At 48.9% G+C, this 22,074-nt stretch overlaps 1 protein-coding gene across 3 annotated transcripts in view; it reads right to left on the bottom strand.

The window, feature by feature from the left end:
• Positions 1-22,074, bottom strand: part of LOC133349879 (gamma-aminobutyric acid receptor subunit gamma-2-like) — a 162,330-nt gene that overhangs the window by 116,355 nt on the left and 23,901 nt on the right. For all 3 annotated transcript variants that reach the window (XM_061563701.1, XM_061563703.1, XM_061563702.1), the window contains one exon: positions 18,864-18,931. In XM_061563701.1, the coding sequence (XP_061419685.1) occupies positions 18,864-18,931 (68 nt within the window). The remainder of the gene's footprint in view (positions 1-18,863; positions 18,932-22,074) is intronic.

Raw genomic sequence — 22,074 nt, 5'->3', positions numbered from 1 at the left:
AGCAAACGGTGAAAATACGAGAACACGTGAATAAAGTTGATGATGGTAGACGAAAGAGATGATGAAAACTAAATACATTGAAAGATATATATAGCAAAATGAAGAATGATCAGACGAAGGAATTGACAAGAGATGATGCAGATACATATGACGACACGAGTAAAGAACGACAATGACAAAAGGAGAAATGGAATGACCCCCCTACACCCCCCCCCCCAAAAAAAACCAAGGGAGAATTATAAGGGAAATAACGAAGAAGGCAGAGAAGAAGAAATAGTGAGAGTATTAAAACCAATAATGGTCAGCGTAATTTAACACGAGCTGAGGAGCGAAGTGTCAATTTCTATAGGCGTGAATGATCACACCGGGGCGAGCAATCAATAAGCTAAATCTGTAGCCAGCACCGATTCCCTGCAAGCAAGATGAATGCTAATGTATACACGGCGGCTGCTGCTGCTGTTTGCTGCTGCTGCAGCCTTTGCTCAGCAAACACGCTGGCTCCAGGCAAAATATTGAAAAAAACGTCGCTCCGTTATTTCAGCGGCAAAGGTGGTGATGCTGGCGGTGCCGTACACCATGAACGCCAATGGGGCCGTTTATTGTGAATCGAGTTTTGGTATTCACCGGTAGTGTGCATCCACACTGACCAATGAGACCTCTACACTCGAATCACTAATTACGGATGAATGACAGGTTGAAGAGAAGACTGCCGTGTTTGTGCCGAACACGTTTGGAGAGAGATTGTGTGTACCCTCTGTCTTTGTTTACGAACCTCGTCAATATTTGAGGATGGGTAATTTTTTTATCATCCACATTATTAATTGCAATTTAAAATGACAAAAAATGTTCACCATCTATTAAAAAAAATAATGAACGGAGATGGCCAAATATCACAATACAGGGCCACAGAGTTTGGGCAATTGCTATCAAAACCCACTTCACACGTGCCACATTGGTCTATCGTGACGGTGGCATCCTCTCTCTTTTGCCAAATATGACATCTCTGATGAACACATAGTCCGTTTTCGCGATGAATATTATCCATAAGAGTTTTTTTTGGGGTAGATCGCGAAAATATGAATGTGTTGTTAACCCCTCCTAACCCTTATCTGGCCTTGGCTCACAAGTGACGACATCACATTTACCTCCTCTATTTAAGACCGAAACAGTAGGATTTCTATACAACTCTTGCTGTCGCCTGATGATGCTGGTTGCAATTACTGGTGAAACGTCGTACTGGAATTGTAAATGTGGGTTTACTCTCCAACACACCGGTGTGCTGTACAAGTAACGGATTGGCATGTTTTGTATATCTGACAAACCTTATTATTTGGCTGTGTCGGGTGGTGGCAGGTTTAACGACACATTTATATTTATTCAATGTAAACCAACAACCTCTATTATGTATGGTATTTCTGATTTTTGCTCTGTTCCACAATGCGTGTTCCTAATTCTCCCTCAGTGCAATTCTTAGCACGTGTGTCTCCATGCTTTCCTGCGCACTTTTTCAGTTTTTGATCCATTTTCTTTTCCAGTGTTCCTATTTCAGATCTGCATACCCGAGCGAGCAATAGGCTCCGATTTAAAACATTCTTCTTCCGGCGCATCATTATATTGCTTATCCCCAGCATGACGCCGATGATGGCAGCCTCGGCCGGTTGGTGCACCCTGTTTTGTCTTGTTATGTCTGATAATTCAGTGTTCTGCCAAGTTTTTCGGAGTTCTCTAACAAGAGACGAAAACATTAGGGAAACAACCCCTGTGGATTTATTTCCCACTTTTCTGCTTCCAGGCAGAATTAGTGGGCATTCTAGTCAAAGCCGCGCTCGACTTTGCTCAAGCAGCGAAACGCCGCCAAAGGGGTAAACGGTCGGGGGGCTCTAGTTCGGCTACGCAGACGCGGGATCCGAACAGTGCTTCCAAGCTTTTCCCTCTCCAACGTACGTTCACTGTGCAACAAAATGGACGAACTTCAGCTACTGATGGTGAAAAACAGAGACTTTTTTTCATCTTCTGTCTTGTGCTTCACGGAGACATGGCTGTGTGATTTGATCCCGGATACTGCATTACAACTGGCAGGCTTCCAACTCGTAAGATCGGATCGGGACATAGCACTCTCCGGCAAGACGAGGGGCGGTGGTATTTGTTTTTACACTAACAGTGGCTGGTGTGTAGATGTAACAGTGATTTTGCAACATTGTTGTCCGGACCTGGGATCATTTTTATAAACTGTAAACCTTTTTACTCGCCTCGCGAGTTCGCGTCGCTCATATTGGTCGGAGGTTATTTGCCGCCGGGTCCTCAGGTTAAAGAGGCCCAACGCATGCTCGCCGACCAGATTCTGAGTGTGGAGCGAGAAAATCCGGATTCCCTGGTTATCGTACTCGGCGATTTTAACAAAGGTAATCTCCTCAAATACAAACAATACATTAAATGCCCTACCAGAGAAGGGAACACTCTGGAACACTGCTACACTACAGTCAGTAGATCCTACCACGCTGTCCCCCGAGCAGCACTGGGACACTCTGACCCTGCCATGGTCCACCTGATTCCTGCATACAGGCAGAAACTAAAGCTCTGTAAACCTGCTGTGAGGACATCTAAACAGTGGACCAGTGAGGCTATGGAGAATCTGCGGGCGTGCTTGGACTGTACTGACTGGGATATGTTCACGACTGCTACCAATAGCTTGGATGAACTCACAGAGGCTGTGATGTCGTACATCAGCTTCTGTGAGGACTGCTGTATTCCAACACGCACCAGGGTGAACTTCAACAACAAGCCCTGGTTTTCAGCAAAGCTCAGAAGGTTGAGGTTGGAGAAGGAGGAAGCGTTTAGGAGTGGGGATAGAGACAGATTCAAAGAGTCGAAGAACAGGTTTAGCAAGGCGGTGAGAGAGGCTAAACGACTGTACTCAGAGAGACTAAAACATCAGTTCTCTGCTAACGGCTCTGCTTCTGTCTGGAGAGGGCTCAGGCAGATCACCAACAGAGCCCCCCACACCACTAATGACTCCCACCTGGCCAACGACCTGAACGAGTTCTACTGCAGATTTGAAAGACAATTGGACTCTCCTGAACTACCCCTTCCCACCCAAGAGGCCTCCCCCCCCCCCCCCCCACTACAGAGATGACTCTCTCAATTTAGGAGGGAGAGGTTAACAGACCTTTCAAGAGGCAGAACCCCCGCAAAGCACCTGGGCCAGACTCTGTCTCTCCAGCGACCCTCAAGCACTGCGCTGACCAGCTGTCTCCGGTGTTCACCAACATCTTCAACACCTCACTGGAGACATGCCATGTACCAGCCTATCTCAAGTTCTCCACCATCATCCCTGTGCCCAAAAAGCCAAGGCCAACAGGACTTAATGATTACAGACCCGTCACCCTAACCTCTGTGGTAATAAAGTTTTTTGAGCGCCTGGTGTTGGCACATCTCAAAGCTATCACAGACCCTCTCCTGGACCCCCTGCAGTTTGCCTACAGAGCCAACAGGTCTGTGGACGACGCAGTTAACATGGCCCTCCACTTCACCCTACAGCACCTGGACTCCCCAGTAAACTACGCCAGGATCCTGTTTGTGGACTTCAGCTCTGCTTTCAACACCATCATCCCTGCCCTGCTTCAGGACAAGCTTTCCCAGCTGAACGTGCCCGACTCCACCTGCAGGTGGATCACAAACTTCCTGTCTGACAGGAAGCAGTGCGTTAGGCTGGGAACACAAGTCTCTGACTCCCAGTCCATCAGCACCCGATCTCCTCAGGGCTGCGTCCTTTCCCCTCTGCTCTTCCCCCTGTACACCAACAGCTGCACCTCCAGTCATCCGTCCGTCAAACTCTTGAAGTTTGCGGACGACACCACCCTCATTGGGCTCATCTGTGGTGGGGATGAGTTTGACTATAGGTGGGAAGCTGACAACCTGGTGACCTGGTGTAGCCAGAACAACTTAGAGCTCAATGCTCTTAAGACAGTGGAGATGGTTGTGGACTTCAGGAAGAATACAGCCCCACTCACCCCCATCACCCTGTACGACTCTCCAGTCAACACTGTGGTGTCCTTCCGCTTCCTGGGCACTATCCTCTCCCAGGACCTTAAATGGGAACTGAACATCAGCTCCCTCATAAAGAGAGCACAATAAAGGATGTACTTCCTACAGCAGCTGAAGAATTTCGACCTGCCAAAGACAATGATGGTGCACTTCTACACAGCCATCATTGAGTCCATCCTCACCTCCTCCATCACCATCTGGTATGCTGCTACCACTGCCAAGGACAAGAGCAGACTGCAGCGTATCATCCGCACTGCTGAGAAGGTAATTGGCTGCAATCTGCCTACCCTCGAGGACCTGTACACCTCGAGGACCCTGAGGCGAGCGAGGAAGATTGTGGCCTACTCCTCCCACCCTGGACACTCTGTTCCAGCTACTCCCCTCCGGCAGAAGGCTGCGGTTCATCAAGACCAAAACCTCACGCCACAAAAACAGTTTCTTCCCATCCGCTGTTGGCCTCTTCAACAAGGCCAGGGGCTCAAACTGACTTTAACGCTCAAACTGACTTTAACACAATATCTGCACAATGACACCCTTCCATATTTGCACTATGTTACCCTATTTGCATTTTAGTAATTTTATATTGTATATTGTAGCTATTGTATATTTTAGATTTTATTTTATTCAATTTTTACATACTTCAGCTCCTTAGTATTATTTAGACTTGTACCTTTAGTATAGTTAGATTTGTAAACCACTTATTTAAGATTTAAGATTCCTATATGTTTAATGTATGCACCTTCCTGCCAAAGTAAATTCCTTGTCTGTGCGAACTTTCATGGCGAATAAAACCCTTTCTGATTCTGATTCTGCTTTTCACTATCAAGTTTCATTTACAAAAAATAAATATTATTCACAGCAACATTAGGAAATTGGTTCTGAATATTGGATTGGAGAAATGTTTTGCTTATTGAGTTTGTTCAGCCAGCTGGCCAGGATTGGCCAAGGACATTAGCCCACTTTACACTCGACGACTGGAGAGCACAGACGATACAGTACGTGAATGGAAAAAGGATATGGCGATCTCGGAAACTGATTGAAGAATCCATAGAGGGAGGACAGATCTCGGGGTTGGAGTTGACTTGCCCTCTTCAAACAAGGTAAAAATTGAGCGAAAGCCTGTTTTCACATTTATTTGAACAGGTAACATTAATATTGTGCTAGTTTGAAAAAGGAGTAGATTTTAATAACAGTATGCCAACTACGTATTTTGAATTTCGGATTTACAATTGTGCAACAACAAAACAACGTATGTATATCGTTTGTGCCAAATAATGTTTAGTGGCAATTCGTTACAGTAGTTAAGATACGTTACTGTAACCAAAAACAATTTATACAAAAAATGACCTGTGACCTTCGGCCTCTCGTTATGGTCATTGGGGAATGGCCACCACAATGCGGGGTCATGGGAGGTCAACCGGGACGACACGAACATTCACAACTACTGGGGCCTGCGATCGATGATGATCATTTCTGGTGATTTGAATATTGTTAAACACAGGCTATGATAATAGAATCGTTTATGGTAAGATTAACATCATTGTTTAGGCATTGCACTCATATGTACACACCTTTATCAACATCATCATCTTCAACCATGGTCTATCCAGTGCTGAGTGAAGGCTTCCCCAAGCTGTCGCCATCCCTCATGGTTCTTTAAAGGTGCATTTGAAAAAATTTGATACTCCTACTGATGCTCGTGCTGTTGTGGAGTGACTCATGCAGCCAGCTATGGCTACAGGGTTTGGTGATACATGTTGTTTATGTCGTTTATTGTGAAATTTCGGTCACAGTTCCTATGATCACTGTTACATTGCTTATGGCTTTATTTTGGTGATTTCGAAAAGTGTTTTGGTTTGGCCATGTTTGTTTGTTGTAGTACGGAGTTAGAATGATGGCTTTAATCTAAGTTGTCTTGTGGTTGTTGTTTACTTGCATCCCACTGGGATTTTTGCATAGCGTTGGTGTACGATGCTTTTTTTCTGGAAGACTCTGCAGTTTTTTCCCCTGGATTTTTCTGTTTGCGCATAGTCACTTTAATACGTTTTATTGTTCATGTTTTTGTTTTTTGTTTGTTGCGGTTGCACCCGATTCAAGAGCCGAATGGCTCACCGGGCTATACCAAATAAATGAAACTGAACTGAACTGAAACTGGTTTCACTCCTGCACGTCAGCTGATCTCATAGCTTCCTCTCCATAATGGTTGTCTTTTCCTTTGACTGTAAAAACTAAACTGAAACTAAACTTTTTGTAATTTACCAGTTCAGGCCCATTGAGCTATATAGCTATTTTTTAGAAGCGACCAGGCTACAAATGATAGCCAAATTAATTGTGTTATCATGTGGAAACGTATGTTGATTCCGAATGTGGAGGGAAAACCCCAAGGACCCGGAGAAAAATCCTCGTGACCACGGGGAGTACATGCAAACCACAAATATACAAGTGTCAGGGTTGGGATCAAACCCACAACCTCCTGTATACCAGGCGAGGTAGTTAATTTTTCGCCACCTTGGCGCCTGTCATTCTGCCACTAGTCTCTTCCATCCGCCATCATCCCTTCTCAGAATGTGTAATGCCCAAGCTCACTTATTTGTCATAACAATCTATTTCTGTGTCTGAGTTTGATTCCCAGAATGCATCTCTCCTAGCTTCTTTGTTTACTTTCACTTTAAAAAGCAGTTAGGACTAAAGATAAACACAGTATGATTGTGGCCATGCAACACAAAACTATGGACCTGATAGTATTCTAGTGGTTTGCACCCCTTCAACGGAGGAGTGAAACTACACAAACTCTCTCCTGAAGCCCTGTCGTGGCTAGCAGACCACGACATTGGCATTGAGCTCCCGAACATATAGTCATACGCAAGAATAGAATGAACAACACATGTGAAGGAAAAGGAGAACATTGTTTGAGGGACACAAGTGGGGAACGTGCACACTTACAGAAACCATCGATGGCAAAAAAAACCAGGATCAAAATCATGAAAAACATGAGCAAGGGAAAGTTGAGTAGCTTTTGAAACATTGAAAATCATCATAAAGAGTGATAATAACGTGACTCAAGAGCAGCGTGTCCAGCAAGTTTATATTTGTCCACGGTGCCATGAATCCGAATCGTGCGCACTGACTCAGAACACAGCGCAGCTAAATGAATTACATTTACGGAAAAAATATCCTTAACACATTAAACTTTGCCTCATGGTAACATTTTGAAATGTAATGAATATCATTAATATGGACAATAATTAAGGCAGACATTAAGATGGACAATCATTTCTCGGTAAAGTAATAACTAGTGGTCTCAGTGGTTAGTTCTTAAAGCCTCTGTCTTACGCAAAAAAGACGTGGGAAAACATAATTGAGCTGGCAAGCTTTTTCTTTTACAACATAGCGGCCTACGACTGAAAATTATCCTGCATGATCTTTAATGCCGATGTGGTGCCACGACCGTGAAACAACTCCGCAAGCGCCGCGAATCCCCCACTACCACTGCTCTGAACGCACACATGCCGCGCACACACACACGTAGCTTCCCGGCGGGGGATCGCCTGGCACCACGGGTTTTCATCCGAAGGGCCCCTATGTGGGAAGTCCCGTGGTTTCCCAGTGCCAGGAGATTGGCCACCCCCCCAGGACAAATTACATTGCAGCCCCACTAAATTAGCTTAAAACTGTATGGGCACACAGAAGCTCACCGGGCCAGCTGCAATGAGCCACTCACAGCACCAGGGAGGGACCAGGGTGAAATATTAAGCGAGCAGCGCAGACGATGAGGTCAGGGGCAAATCCTAGTGCACACCCGCGGGTGTGTATTCACCAGCCGGGCGGCCTCCAAGATTAAACCGATTGAGTCAGGGGTAAGGAATGTGGGCACAGAGACAATGGGCTGGAAAATAGCGTAACATAATGCTCTAGGTAATGGCAGAGAAACGTTTGAAAATCAAAAGGTAGGTGCACGATTGGCTGCACACGATGACGTAACTTAACCCTGGATTTTCGAAATGATAGGGTATAAAAAGGGGAGCTGAAAACGGTTAAGGAACTTCTGATCTCCAGCCGCTTGGTGATCCAGACCGACTTCCTACCAGCCTGCCTCTTCGAGCCGCTCGCAGCTTCCGTGAGACGCCAGCAAGTGCCGCCACGAGACTGCGATGGGCAAGGTTCTCTCCCATTTCCATCCCTCCGCCTCTCTCCGCGTCCGTGCGACGCCGTAAAAACGGCTGTGACGTATGTAACAGGGTGCGTAAGTATTTAGGGAATTAGGATAGGCTCTGCTCGCAGAATATTTCCTCTCGGCAGTGCAGGGTTTTGCGCCATGAATAAAAGTTAGCACAGTGTGATTTGTGTGTGTGGAGCGGCTGGGAGGGCAGAAGAGCGGCGAGAGCAAGGGCAGTGCCGCACCGCGAGCGCTCGTTAAAATAATCACCTGCAGGTGCGCGCGTGTTTGCGCCGCTGCTGTTGTGTTAACTGTGGGGCGTGCGCGTGTTAGAATACAAATGTCAGCAAGGGCACGCGTGTTCGCACCGCCGCTATAGCATTAGTCGCAATGCGTGGACGGGTTAGAACATAAACCGCCCGCAGGAGCACGTGCGTTCATGCTGCCGCTATAGCATTAGTCATAGTGCGAGCGCGGTTTGGGAAACCACCGCCCGCCGATGCGCGCGTGTTCGCGTGGCTGCTTCAGAGTGAGTCTTAGTGCGGGCGCATATTAGAGTCTTATCACCGGCAGGAGCGCGAGCGTGCTCGCCGCGGTGTGAGTATTAGGGGGTGGTGTACGTGGGCGTATGCGGAATAACTCCGTGCAGCAGTGAGCCAGCCATTCAGCTATGTCCCTCAGAAGGGGCGCTAACTGCAGGAGAGCTGAACACCCGGTCGGCGGGGGCCTGGCGGTGGCCAATCGATGCGGTGGAGGAGGGAGTGGAGGAGGGAGTGGAAGGGGCCGACGTCGCACCCCACCTGCATGGCGAGGGCAGTGGAGTGGACATCGGCTCCCACATAATGGTGTCAGAGGTGGTACGACTCCCCACACCTCCAAGGGAGAGAGGCGCCCTACCCCAAGCGAAGGTAAGGTACATGTTTACCGGGCAGAAAATACCGTTATGGAAATCGTTTGCCTGGAACCTCACGTAGGCTAAGGATATTAATGGCTGGACGGACGCGCAAGCATGGCAGCAGTTAAATATGCATTTGGATGGGCGGGCAGCCGACTTGGTGGAAGCGTTACCCACAAACACGCAAGCGCATTGGGGAAAGCTAATACGCCGACTGCAAAGGCAGCATTAAACGAGCACCGCCGCCAGTCCGGCAAGGATGTGCACTCTAACGCAGAGCGCACACCTGGGGTACGCTGCCTAGACCATTGATGACCTCGCCACCGAGAAGGTCCAGCAGTATCTCACTAGCACCTCATGGTGGCAGCCAGATGCGGGCTGCCCACACCTCCCATTTAGCACCCTTGTTGAACGTGTGCGTGTATGTGAGAGATTTGCTCATGAGCTTGCGCAGTTCCAAGGGCCGGGATGGGAGCGCACCATCGCAAGCCTTTTTCCAGGGGAAGAGGAGGAGCTCGCCAGGACGGTGAGGGGGAGGGGGACGAGGGAGCCTCCGGGACCCAAGGAGGCAGCCCCAGGATGGGTGGCAGGGCTACATACCGGCATAAGGGATATAGCCGGCCATGTAACCCATTTACGCGGGGAGGTGACGCGAGTACATGGGGAGGTGACCCGAGCACACGGAAATATAAACAAGCTGCAGTCCACAGTGGAGGTGGTCCAGGTTGAGGTGGGAGGACTACGCTTCACGGTAGGGAGACTAATTGGGCGGGTGTCTTAATTAGAGGCCGAGTTCAGACAAATGTGAATCGAGAGGGGAGGGGGGAGTGGCCAAGGGGCCTCCTATGGAGCCACCACCCTTCCCCGGGCGTGCGACCGACGGGGACATCTCATGAGGGATTGTCCCCAGATCTCCCACGCTAGACACGTGCCAGGGTTAACCGCCAACGCCCCCTAGAGTAGACCAACTAGGGGTGCAATCAATGCGGTCCCAACACAAATAGACAATAATAATGTTGAGCGAGTGATCCCCACGCAGATGCTGACCACAACACCAAATAACGCGGCAACTGCGGGCGGCGAGCTGCAGCAGCGAGTGGCAGGAATCACGGGGGCCATGTTGCTGGTGGAAGGGCAGGTGAATGGGCAGGTGAATGGGCGAATTCTGTTAGACACGAGGGTGGTAGCCTCACTCGTGAGCGCAGCACACTGCAACGTGGTCGGTGTTGACGTGGGCCGCCTACAGGCCCCGGATTTCGTGCTGCGCACTGCAAGTGAAGCTGGGATGGGACTGCTGTGGAGGGTCACCCTGGAGGTCCGCCTCAGGCACCAGGTGTGTGACCAAGAATTATATGTCGAGCGTGTTGTGCCACGAGTGTATTGCAGGTACCAATCTCCTGGAAAAGTTGGGGCTTAATGTGCAGCCCTGCCAGCGATGCGCCACCATGGAGAGCAGTGGGGAGCGGATTCTGTTCCTGGGACGGGAGCCGGATCAGGGTTACTGTGGGAGTACGCCGACGTGTTTAGTGAGCATGATTCGGATGTGGGCCGGACAGACCTCGTTAAGCACCAAAGTGACAAAGGTGCAGCCCGACCCATTAAACTCCCCACATACCAAGTGGGCGCACCCGAACGGGCCCAGATTAAAGAGGCCGTCGCGGATATGCTCCGCGATAACATAATCTAGCCCTCAGCGAGCCCCTGGTTTTCTCCGGTTGTGCTGGTGCCTGATTTACCTGGGTGACATGATAGTGTTCAGTAGGTCCCTGTCTTAGCACTGGTACAGGTTACGGGAGCTGTTCCAACGACTGCGAATGGCCCATCTCAAACCCAAACGCGTAAGTGTTATATTGCCCAGCGCGAGGTTGGGTACCTCGGACACCGCGTCAGCGAGGCAGGGGTCTGCACCGACCCGGAAAAGATACGCGCCGTAGTGGAGTAGCCACAGCCGTGGAACCTGATGGAGATCAGGTAATTTTTGGGGCTAGCCACTTATGATCGATTTGTGAAGGGATTCAGCGAGATTGCATGCCCCCTCACCCAACTAACTTCCCCTAAGAACCCCTACCATTGAACGGAGGCCTGCCAGATGGCCTTCATCACCCTCAAGGACCACCTCAACCATACCCCCACCCTGGCCTTCCCTGACTTTTCCACAGATTTTATCCTGGACACTGACGCCTGCAGCAGTGGTCTGGGTGCTGTGTTGTCACAGGTGCAGGATGGGATGGAGCGGGTCATCACATACGCCAGCCGGACCCTGAGCGGGGCTGAACTGTATGCCATGATTTTTGCATGTAAGCAGTTCCGGCCTCATCTGTATGGCAGGAAATGTCCCGTGTGCACTGACCATTATGCTCTGCAGTTCCTCCTTACATTCAAGGAACTGCGGGGGCAGATGGCCCGGTGGCTGACGTGCTGACGCAGCTGCAGGAATATAAACTGCAGATCGAGTACAGGGCCGGACGGACGCCCGCAAACGTGGACACATTGTCGAGGCGACCTGCGGTGTGCTCCGAGTCACGGGCTGAGGAGGCCTGCCCTTGCTTCATGGGGGAACACTGCCGACAGGTAACGGCCCCCCTGGAATGCCCTGAGACTAACCCCCCTCCATTGAGAGAGTGCCGTGTGTGCCACAAAGGTCTCTGCGGAAGGAGCCGGGGGCCCGGGAGGCCACCTGGCAGGCATGGACCCTGCAGCCAGGGGCCCGACGGGACGCTCTGCCCCGCCCAATCAGATCCAAGAGGACGTCGGCTGTGCATTCTCTGGCCTGGACAATGAACAACTGCGACAGGCCCAGCAGCGGGACCTGGAGCTGGCAGCGGTGGAGGCAGCCCTGTGGGAGAAGGTAGCCGTAAAGGGACCATGGAGTGGTTTGTACCCCCGGTGTGTGTGAAAGATGGGGTGGTGTGGGAACTAGCCGAAGCCGGGCAGCCGGGGTGCATCTGTGTTCCCGCCCAGGTGCGACCCCAGCTGCTACGGTTGATGCATGACCACCCACTCGGGGGCCATGATGGGGAATGGCATCGCCAGTATCTTTGGCCCAAACTGATGCAAGACGTGGCAGCCTGGGTACAGGGCTGCCGCACTTGTCAACAGTGTGGGCAGAAACCGGCACGGTATCAGGTGCCCCTGAGGCTGTTCCACGTCAGCCAGGTGAACCAGTTGGTTGGGGTGGACCTACAAGGGCCATTCCCGCGGTCCCACCGAGGCAACCGGTACATGCTCATAGAGGTAGAGTCCTTTATGCGCTACCCAATGGCGGTGGCCATCCCTGATAAGACGGCCCTTGTGGTCGCTTGGGCATTTATTGAACTCTATGTGCTCAAACACGGGATCCCCGAGTGAGTCTTTACCCACAAAGGTAGTAAGTTCAAGGCAGAGATATTTGAGGCGCTATGCCGGAAGTTTGGGGTCTAGAAGGACCGAACCACCATATACCACCCCCAGGAAAATGGTATCGTGGAACACATGAACCAGACCCTGGCCGGAAAGCTCAAACATATGGCGGCCACCAATTAACAGGATTGTAACGAACACCTCCCCAACACTCTGTTCACCTACACCACCACGGTACACACATCCACTGGACAGACCCCCTTTATAACGATGTTTGGTCGTGAGTCTCGCCTACCGGCAGATATGTTGTTCGGCGTTGCCCCGCCACAACCGGAGGAAAGCAGCCAACCCATGGAGCACCTAATGGGGACCCTGCGAGTGACCCATGGCTAGGCCTACCAACAGGGGGAGGCCGCCTATCAGTAGCAAGAGCAGGGCGCACGCCCCCATGCGGAGCCCCCCTTCTACTCGGCGGGCTCTAAGGTATGGCTGCATACCCTATGTGTAGGGGCCGGCCAGGTGGGGAAGCTGACCACCTACTGGCATGGACCCTGGACCGTGGTGTGGCAGATCTCCCCCTGGACAGTGCTGATCCAGGGCGGGGAGAGGGGCCGAGAGACGGTGGTGAATATCCGCTGATTAAAACCCTGGAGGGCGACCCCGGCGGCAGAGGCGCCTGCGTTTCGAGTACCCCAAAACCCCGGAATCCCCGCACCCCCCATGCCTCCCATACCCAATGGCTTCACGCCGTACATGAGCCCTGCTGGGCCCAAGTTACCAATGGACCCCGGCCCAGCAAGGATGCGACGGACGCGGCGGCACCTAAACCCCTCTGCCCCTGAGTTTGTTCCCTAGCCAGCGAATGCCGGAGAGCAAGAGGAGCCTCTGGAATGGAGACTGAGATCGCTGCAGGAGCTTCGGAAAACGGAGCCACCACCCACAAAACCGGCAACAAGGGCCAGGCGAGTTCCATGGACTCCGCGGCGCTACCTGGTTAGAGCAGCCCAGGCAAGGTGCTCCAGTCAGCCCGGGACGGGGACGGGCACCTCAGGGGGCTACGTGGTGCCACGACCGCAGAGCCACTCTGCAAGCACCGCGACTCCCCCCCTACCCCTGCCCTGAACGCACACACGCCACGCATGGCACCATGGGTTTTCATCCGAAGGGCCCTTAGGTGGGAAGTCCCGTAGTTTCCCGGTGCCAGGAGATTGGTCGACCCCCCCCAGGACAAATCACATTGCGGCCCCCCTAAATTGGCTTAAAAATTGTATGGGCACATAGAAGCTCACCCAGGGCCAACCTGCAATGAGTCACTCACAGCACAGGGGAGGGGCCAGGGTGAAATATGAAGTCAGCAGCGCAGACGATGAGGTCAGGGGGAAATTCTAGTGCACACTCGCAGGTGTGTATTCGCCAGCTGAGCGGCCTCCCAGATTAAACTGGCTGAGTCAGGGGTAAGGAATGCGGGTGCAAAGACAATGGGCCTGGAAAATAGCGTAATGTAATGCTCTAGGTAACGGCATAGAAACGTTTGAAAATCAAAAGGTAGGCGAACGATTGGCTGTGCAGGATAACATAACGTAACTCTGGATTTTCGAAATCACAGGGTATAAAAAGGGTAGCCGAAAATGGTTAAGAGACTTCTGATCTCCAGCCGCTTGGTGACCCAGAACGACTCCCTGCCAGCCTGTCTCTTGGAGCCGCTCGCAGCGTCCGTGAGATTCCAGCGAGAGCCGCCACGTGACCACGATAGACAAGGATCTCTCCCATCCCTCCGCCTCTCTCCGTGTCTGTGTGACGCCGTGAGAACGGCTGCGAGGTACGTAACAGGGCATGTAAGTACTTGGGGAATTGGGTAGTGATAAGATAGGCTCTACTCACAGAATATTTCCTTCAGACAGTGCAAGGTTTTTGCGCCATGAATAAACGTTCGTACAGAGCATCGATGCAGTGTGATTTGTGTGTGTTTGTGGAGCGGCTGCGTGAGCGGACGAGCGGCGAGAGTGAGGGTAGAACCCCAGCACGAGTGCTCGTTAAAATAATCGCCTGCAGGAGCGCCCATGTTTGCGCCACCGGTGTAGCACTAGTTGTGGTACGTGCGCGTATTAGAGTATAATCGTCAACAGGGACGCGTGTGTTCGCATTGCCACCATAGCGTTAGTCATAGTGCGTGCGTGGTTTTGGATACCACTGCCCACTGACGTGCGCATGTTCACACGGCCGCTTTAGAGAGAGTCTTAGCGCGGGTGCGGGGCAGCGAATAACCACCCGCTGGCACACGTATTCACGCAGCCGTTTAATGCGAGTCTTAGTGCGGGCGCATATTAGAATCTGATCATTGGCAGAAGCGCGCGCATGCTCGCCGCCGAGTGAGCAATGGGGGTGGTGTACGTGGGCGTGTGTGGAATAACCCCGTGCGGCAGTGAGCTAGCTATTGAGCTATGTCCCTCAGAGGGGGCACTAACGCAGGGGGGCCGATCACCCGGTCGGGGGCCTGGCGGTGGCCGATCGGTACGGTGGAGGAAGGAGTGGAGGAGGGAGTGGAAGGGGCGGACGTCGCGCCCCACCTGCCCGCCGAGGGCAGTCGGGTGGACATCGGCCCCTACACCTATCCTGAGACAGAGGGCATACCTTGTTAATTCCCAGTCTAAATTATTATGCAGCTGAAATAACTGAACCTACAAATTCTGGTGAAATGGGCAAAACCGATTGTAGCGAGCTTAATAAGTTAAGGGCTAGCCTGGCTATGAAGCATCTAGTAAAAACGAACGAGTCGCAGGTTAAATTCTCCACTGAAAACTGCACCATAAACATAGAAGCAGGGCTCTAGGATCATAATCGGGAGATAGACGACCAACTGTCCTTTGCTTGAAATTGGTTCACATATTCAAGATCTGCTTAGGGGCCATCCATTTAGTACGTACGCAAAAATCTGTCAACTTGACCCCTCCCCCCCTCCCTGTACGCACGCTTACTTTTTACACCCCCCCCCAACCTGCATACGTATGCTTGATGCCCCCCCCCCCCGCCCCGAATCCTATAGAACGGCCGATATTTAATACACGCAGAAATGATCAAGGATGAATAATATTAATGTGTTTAAGCAAACAGATAGTTCACCGCCGGCTGCATTAAATAATTAAGTTGCGTACCTTGGCCACTCATTTTGCTGAGCTGCGTGATAGCGAGCAGTCAGGGGTACGGTGGCATACAAGTGACACCTCTGCCACAGTTCTACCTTTCCTGGTAGAACTTGTCTGACAGCCGAAGAAATTGAACTGTGGCTCATTTGAAGGCCAATGTAGACAAATTATGATCGAGGCTTCACCTCCCCCCCGCCCGTTTGCTATGCTACGTACATTGTCAGTAGACCCCCCATACGCAAGCGTACGCATTTGGGTTAAACCCCCTCCATGCATACGTACTAAATGGATGGCCCCTTATGTTCGGAGATTCACAATGGTTTGTTGCCACAACTTTTTATACGACAGCGACATCGTTGCAAGAGAAATCTATGACTCATAACGGAGAGCATTATGTCCTACCATGACCACGAGTCAAAGGAGCTGCTATTGCCAGAGCAAGGCATGTCCGTGGTTATCACAATTAACTGCTGCATCATCACAGTTTAATTTATCAAGCACTGCACTTAATAAGTGGTGTGTTTCCATGGACAAATAATAATCTGAAGCTCTCCGCCATTGTCAAAGCGTGTCGATGTGAATGTGAGGGCTGCATAGTAACAGTGTGATGTCAGGGATAATAATTGTCATAACTGGGGTGGCGCACCAAGTTCCTACCCCACTGTATCAGATAGAGTTCATACTGAAACAGTCAGGGTGATTGATGATCCAGCACTCACTGAGTCACTCGCTCACTGGCAGTCTGTCACCTCCGTATCACTCTTTCACTGCTACTATAATGTTTACCGTTCCCATGAACTTCATTCCTCGATTCCCCCATTCCATATTGAGTACTCAAGTCACCCAAGCTGCGAGACTGAGTCGACTGAGTCTACCAGACTGAGTCGTCTCATCCATACGGTGCTGAACCACCGCACTTCAGGACGCGGCACTTCACACAGCTCGACTTTGGAAATCCGTCCCTATTGTCTCATTTCCACATCCTTGCTCAATCCAAGCAATGCGTGAACGCTCATCTATGCCAACTTTGATAGTGCTCTTTGTTGCTGGCCACTTTGACGTTGTGGGCCTTCAGGTCTATGCTTCTGGCGATCGACGGTTCGCGAACACATAAAGTGCTCTACCACCGTGGAATGTTAGCGCGGAAGATCCATTCGAAGTTCCTGTGCAGTGAAGATCTCCAACCTGCCTTAGCCATTAGTGGTCCTCGTGCCTTGTTGCCTCTGCGAAATTAACCTTGGGGCTATACACTCATTATGACCCCTACAATGCCACAGCGGTAATATGCTTTATTTTTATTATTAAATTAGGTGCAATTCCATTATTACTCGATGTATCTTTTACAAGGCAGACCTTGTTTACCCAAGCAACGTGACACATGCTGTACATATATGTATATAATTTGGTTGAGGGTAATTTTCTTATTTGGGATTTCTTGGGTTCAGACTATAAGATCCGCAGCCAAATTTGTACATGTGTCGATAATACAGCACGGTGGTTATACTTATTTTTGCAGTGTACTTGGTATTTTATGAATACTACTATTTACTATGATATTTATTTTATCAGGTAAGGCCCACTAAGCGATACAGCTCTTTTTCAGAAGCAACCTGGCCACAAATGATAGCTCAACGAAGTGGCTTATCGCAAGGAATTTTATAGCAGCCAAATGCTCTAAACACATGTTTCTAAATATGGAGGGAAAACCCAGAGGATCCGGCTTACTGGGCTCCTGGAGGAATATCCACGCAATGCAAACTCGTTCAATCTGAAAACTTGCTCCATTGGATATAAATAGTAACACAAGGTGTGACCTAAAGTTGTTGATGATGATCTGACCAACGTTTGAAATTATTCTTGTAACGTATGGCAAGAAAGCAAGTTTGTTTAGATGTTATAGTTGAATATTAAGGTCCTTCAACCATTTCAAGGCAGCAGTAGACGCTGTGTGGATTTCAGCGATACTGCCAAGGTATGTGCGTGGATGGCGCACTCGTCAGTGATGCGTATGATTGTTTGGGCTTCACCACAGTCATACATTGGTGAATCTGAGATTTTTCATTCATGGAACACAGTGTACGCACATCTCCCATTCTGCATTCGAGCATGGTTCAGTGTGGTCGACAGCCATCGTGAGAGAATCCCGGCACTTCCACGGTGAGGTCGTCAATGATATATACAATGCACAATGCCAAGTACACTTGCCGAAATGTCACCCGTGTTCTTTCTTTCTGTTCTAAATAATGAGGGCCATTTCCCAATTTGTTCACTCATCTGTTATATGGCAGCATTAATGAAGACAGTTGCAAGAAATCTTAAATCTGGTCACAACACAGACATAACTTCAACCGTGATGATGGGTACAAACTGAGTAATCATTGGAAAGATGTTATTAACCATGTAAAAAACATTTAACTACACATATTTGGACCATCTTATTTGACAGGTACTTTTCTACTTTACCGATTGATGACATCCCCAGCGTTTAACAGTACTCTCCTTTTTGCAGTTGGATTGTCAACCAACACCGGGTAATACAACATGTGCACCTGTTGTTCTCTTTTAGCCACCCCCCCAACACGTTCTATTCATTGGCTACCACATTCAGATAAGCCCCTCCCCTCTCCCCCCCTCAACTTGTATTTAAGAGCTTGTCTCTTGGAATTTTGCCTCACTTGATACAGTAAATCTAGCCGTGACGGTCCCACCTGATGATGGAGACTTGTGTTGCCTCCGAAACGTCGTGATTTATAATTTTATTTCTATTATTTCTATTATTTTTATTATTTATTCTTACCTACGTGACTTTACCGAAAGAAAAAAAACCTAAGAGTATGGTCACAAGAATAACAACTCAAACTTTGCCGTTCAAGGAGTTCTGTCTCAGTGCAAAACTCACTAAATATCCATGACACTCCATTGCGAGCCAAGAATGGCAATGGTCAGAGGTAATAAGGTAATACCAAACGCATTTACACTAACATCTGCTGCTGTAACTTATTGATATGCACATTCTTTTGTTAAGGCTCTCTTCTTCTTCCACCTCCAACTCAGCTTATATATAAGCTCCTAGCTTGGCAGTGTTTCATTCTTCACCTGAAGACGGCTGCTTGCGTTGTAGCCGAAACGTCGTAAGAATTATTTGATTTTATTATGTTTTATTTTTATTATTTTATTACTTCCCTTCTACGTGACTTTACCGAAAGAACCAAGAAGATTTACCGAAATACCCAAAGAATATGAAAAACAGTAAACAAATAACTGTGGGCCGAACGGGCTTACTCACCATGTTAATAGCTGACACTGGGCCGATGCTGTTGACGTAGATGTCCGTTTCCACGGTAATCGGCTGGACTGTCACAGACGCACATAGGGAGATATGGTCAGTACTCGAGAAACAGGATTCAAGTGACAGTTGAATGTATTTGCAGTACACCGGTAGTGGTGCATGGTATAACAAAAAGTAAAAAAATAGCAATAATTATTTAATTTCCTGCGATTCGCAACTCCGGTCAGAAATTCTTGTGGGGTGGTGTGTCCAAATCAGTTCTCGTGATGTGGAAGCAGTTGGAAGACGAACATTATGAGCTGCTGAACACGAAGCTTCAGTCTGTTGCCGTATAGCAGTACCCAGCCTGATGATGATTGGCTCCCTGTTCCAAAGGCAGATTTGACTCCTCGTGCCCTAGACTTGGTTGGGCGGTCCCTCGATTCAGATGTATTTCGTCTTAATAAGACTGAATAAACCTTGGCGACTGGATCAATTAAATATCGATAAACAGATAAATTTAGTCATTTCAAATTTAGATTTTGGACAGTTTTATGAGGACCAGTGTGTTATGCTGCACCGGTGTACCGCCAATAGTCCATTTAGGAACGCAGGCACTGGTGAACACCACGATGTACACGGAGTAAGAGACGGCGCGTGTTTATATTGCATGCCCCATGAATACATGTTGTACAGTACAACGGGAAAGTAAAACGTAAAAAAGAAAAAAGTGGTATGCATGATAATCCTTTGGCATTTTGGCAATCTCTGCTCTAGAGAAGGGCCAATACTTAATGCGTTAGCCTCTTTCAGTATATATTTTCACATTTCATAGTCATTGTTTATAAATTGAGATATTAACGATTTATTTCAGCTTGTTTGAGGATATGCGTTTCTTGAAATATATGTAAGTGCATATACGTACACTGAATGTATTTAAAGGGTGCCTCAATACATCTGAACGTGCATTAATGTACTTACAAAGAAATAATATGTGACCAATACTCCAAGAGCTTCCATATCTGCGTGAAATTTGACTATTATTCCCTTAATGCTTAAAGTAGAAATACCAAACATTTACCAAACATCTCAATCAGGATCGCCAAGGAAAACATGTTGAGACCTGCTGATGCTTCACATTGACACTCACATACATGTAGTGTTCGACACTGCAACGCACCGACATTCCTTTCGCAGCTTCATACAGCTCTTACTGACATGATTGCTATGGGTGTCAACACCAGTCCTGTCTTGTCACAATTTCCCAGTGAAAGCAAAGGACTCTGGCATGCGTTGTCCGTGGAAGCGTCTACTCCTGATTGAGCCATCAAGCGTGGTTTGTTCACTCGACACTTGTGGCGGCTTTGCCATGCGCGGATCATCGACCCTATACAATTGGAATCTTCCCAGTGGGTGTCACCGAGGAGGATGCTCTTCGCTGTTTTCCTCGGGAGTTAGGAAAGTGTCAGGAATAAGAAAAAATAGTGAGGCGATATTCACATGGCGGTTTATCGCTTAACACTTTTCCAGCGTGAAATTCACGTCTCAATTTTCGGCGTATGCAATGGACGGACGAAGTGCCATTCCGCAACAAGTCACCGCAGCCAATCGGCATCGGAGAAAACGGGGACCTCACGCTGTGACGTCGGTCACATGCACGCATGACACACCAAGCCGACCAATCGGGTGCCACCGCTTCACCTCACGCAATGAACTCACTCGCAATGAATTCACTGGCAATCAACTCAATCACTCACAATGAACTCACTCACTCGCAATGAACTCAATCACTCGCAATGAACTCACTCACTCGCAATGAACTCACTCACTCGCAATGAACTCACTCACAATAAACTCTCAAGGGTGCGAGTTAGTGCTGCATGAAGGCAAAGGCAACGTTAATTAAATACAATGACTATGCTATTTAGAAAAAAAAACATGATTGTGGTTTTGTAATGACGGTGGCGATTAGTTAATTTAAGATAATTGATGATGCTGTTGCAGCTGATTAATGGATTGCCAACACTCAATCCAACGAACCACGCCAGGGAAACACCCGCAACCAACCCTTTACCCACGGTGGTCCACCAACTCTTGCCTCTGAATTCCATGCAATAAACTACCAACGATGTGTAACGCGCCGCGCGACGTACCTGGGGCACCCATTTGAAATGCAGAGACGTCTGCGGAATCGTTGTTGTCATCCTTACTTAAGCGGGAGATGAAATAAACCCACTGAGACGCATGAAACAATGCATCTTGCAAGAGCGACCTGGGTGGCATTCACAATTGAGGCGATACGCTCACACAGACACGGGCCAGCGTGCCCTCTCAGCACTTCCCGCACAAAGCCATGCCACACCGTGTGATTGATGCATTTCTGCACGATCATAATTTAGTTACGAGGATTTGTTTTTTGATAGAGGCTGCCCCCCTTCTCGTCGAGGCATCTCACATCGCTTCTACACCGCATCTCATCTCACACACTGGAAGAGGATCCCCCCAACCCAGTGGCAGCTGTCCCTGTGCGGCACAAGGTGACTCAGAACCTGGCCTGCGAGCTAAGCATTTGTCTGTCGGTAGGGGGCGGTGATTGCTGCTACTAAGTGTAATCACAATTGATTCCTTTGAAGGTGATTTTTTTTACGTGGAATTTTTTTAGCACGAGATGCAAAATTGTCTACTGAAATCAAATAACATTACAATTTATTATTTTATTTATGGGATTCTTTAAAATCCACGTGAAGCAGATGGAGCATTTATTTATGGTTAATACAACCGCAGTAATAACCTGGGCGCCATGATAGCGAGATGATAATTACCTCACCTGGTATGCAAGACGTCCGTGGGTTCGATTCCAACCCTGACACCTGCTGTATATTTGGAGTTTGCTTGTCTCTCTCCCCGTAGTTGCGAGGATTTTTCTCCGAACCAACATGCGTTTAGAGTAATTGGCTGAGAGAAATTCCCATGCGATAAGCCACTTCGTTGAGCTATCATTTGTTGCCAGGTTACTTGTGAAAATTAGCTATATAGCTCAGTGTGGACCTTACATGGTAAAAAAAATAATAGTTGAATCGCAAACCTCTAAAACAAGCGTTGATGTCACCGCCCCTACTGGAACAAACTTCTCCACATTAAACAGCCATCTTCGCTCACTAGTTTACGCTCCGCACTCAAAACTCACTTATTTTCCCTAGCATTAATCTCCACCTCATATCCGCCACCA

The sequence above is a fragment of the Lethenteron reissneri genome, chromosome 32 (assembly GCF_015708825.2).
Source record: "Lethenteron reissneri isolate LAM-NWPU_2019-01 chromosome 32, ASM1570882v1, whole genome shotgun sequence".
In the NCBI taxonomy this organism is placed as follows: Eukaryota; Metazoa; Chordata; class Hyperoartia; order Petromyzontiformes; family Petromyzontidae; genus Lethenteron; species Lethenteron reissneri.
Note: the sequence above shows the minus strand (reverse complement) of the source record. Positions and strands in the feature narration are given on the sequence as shown.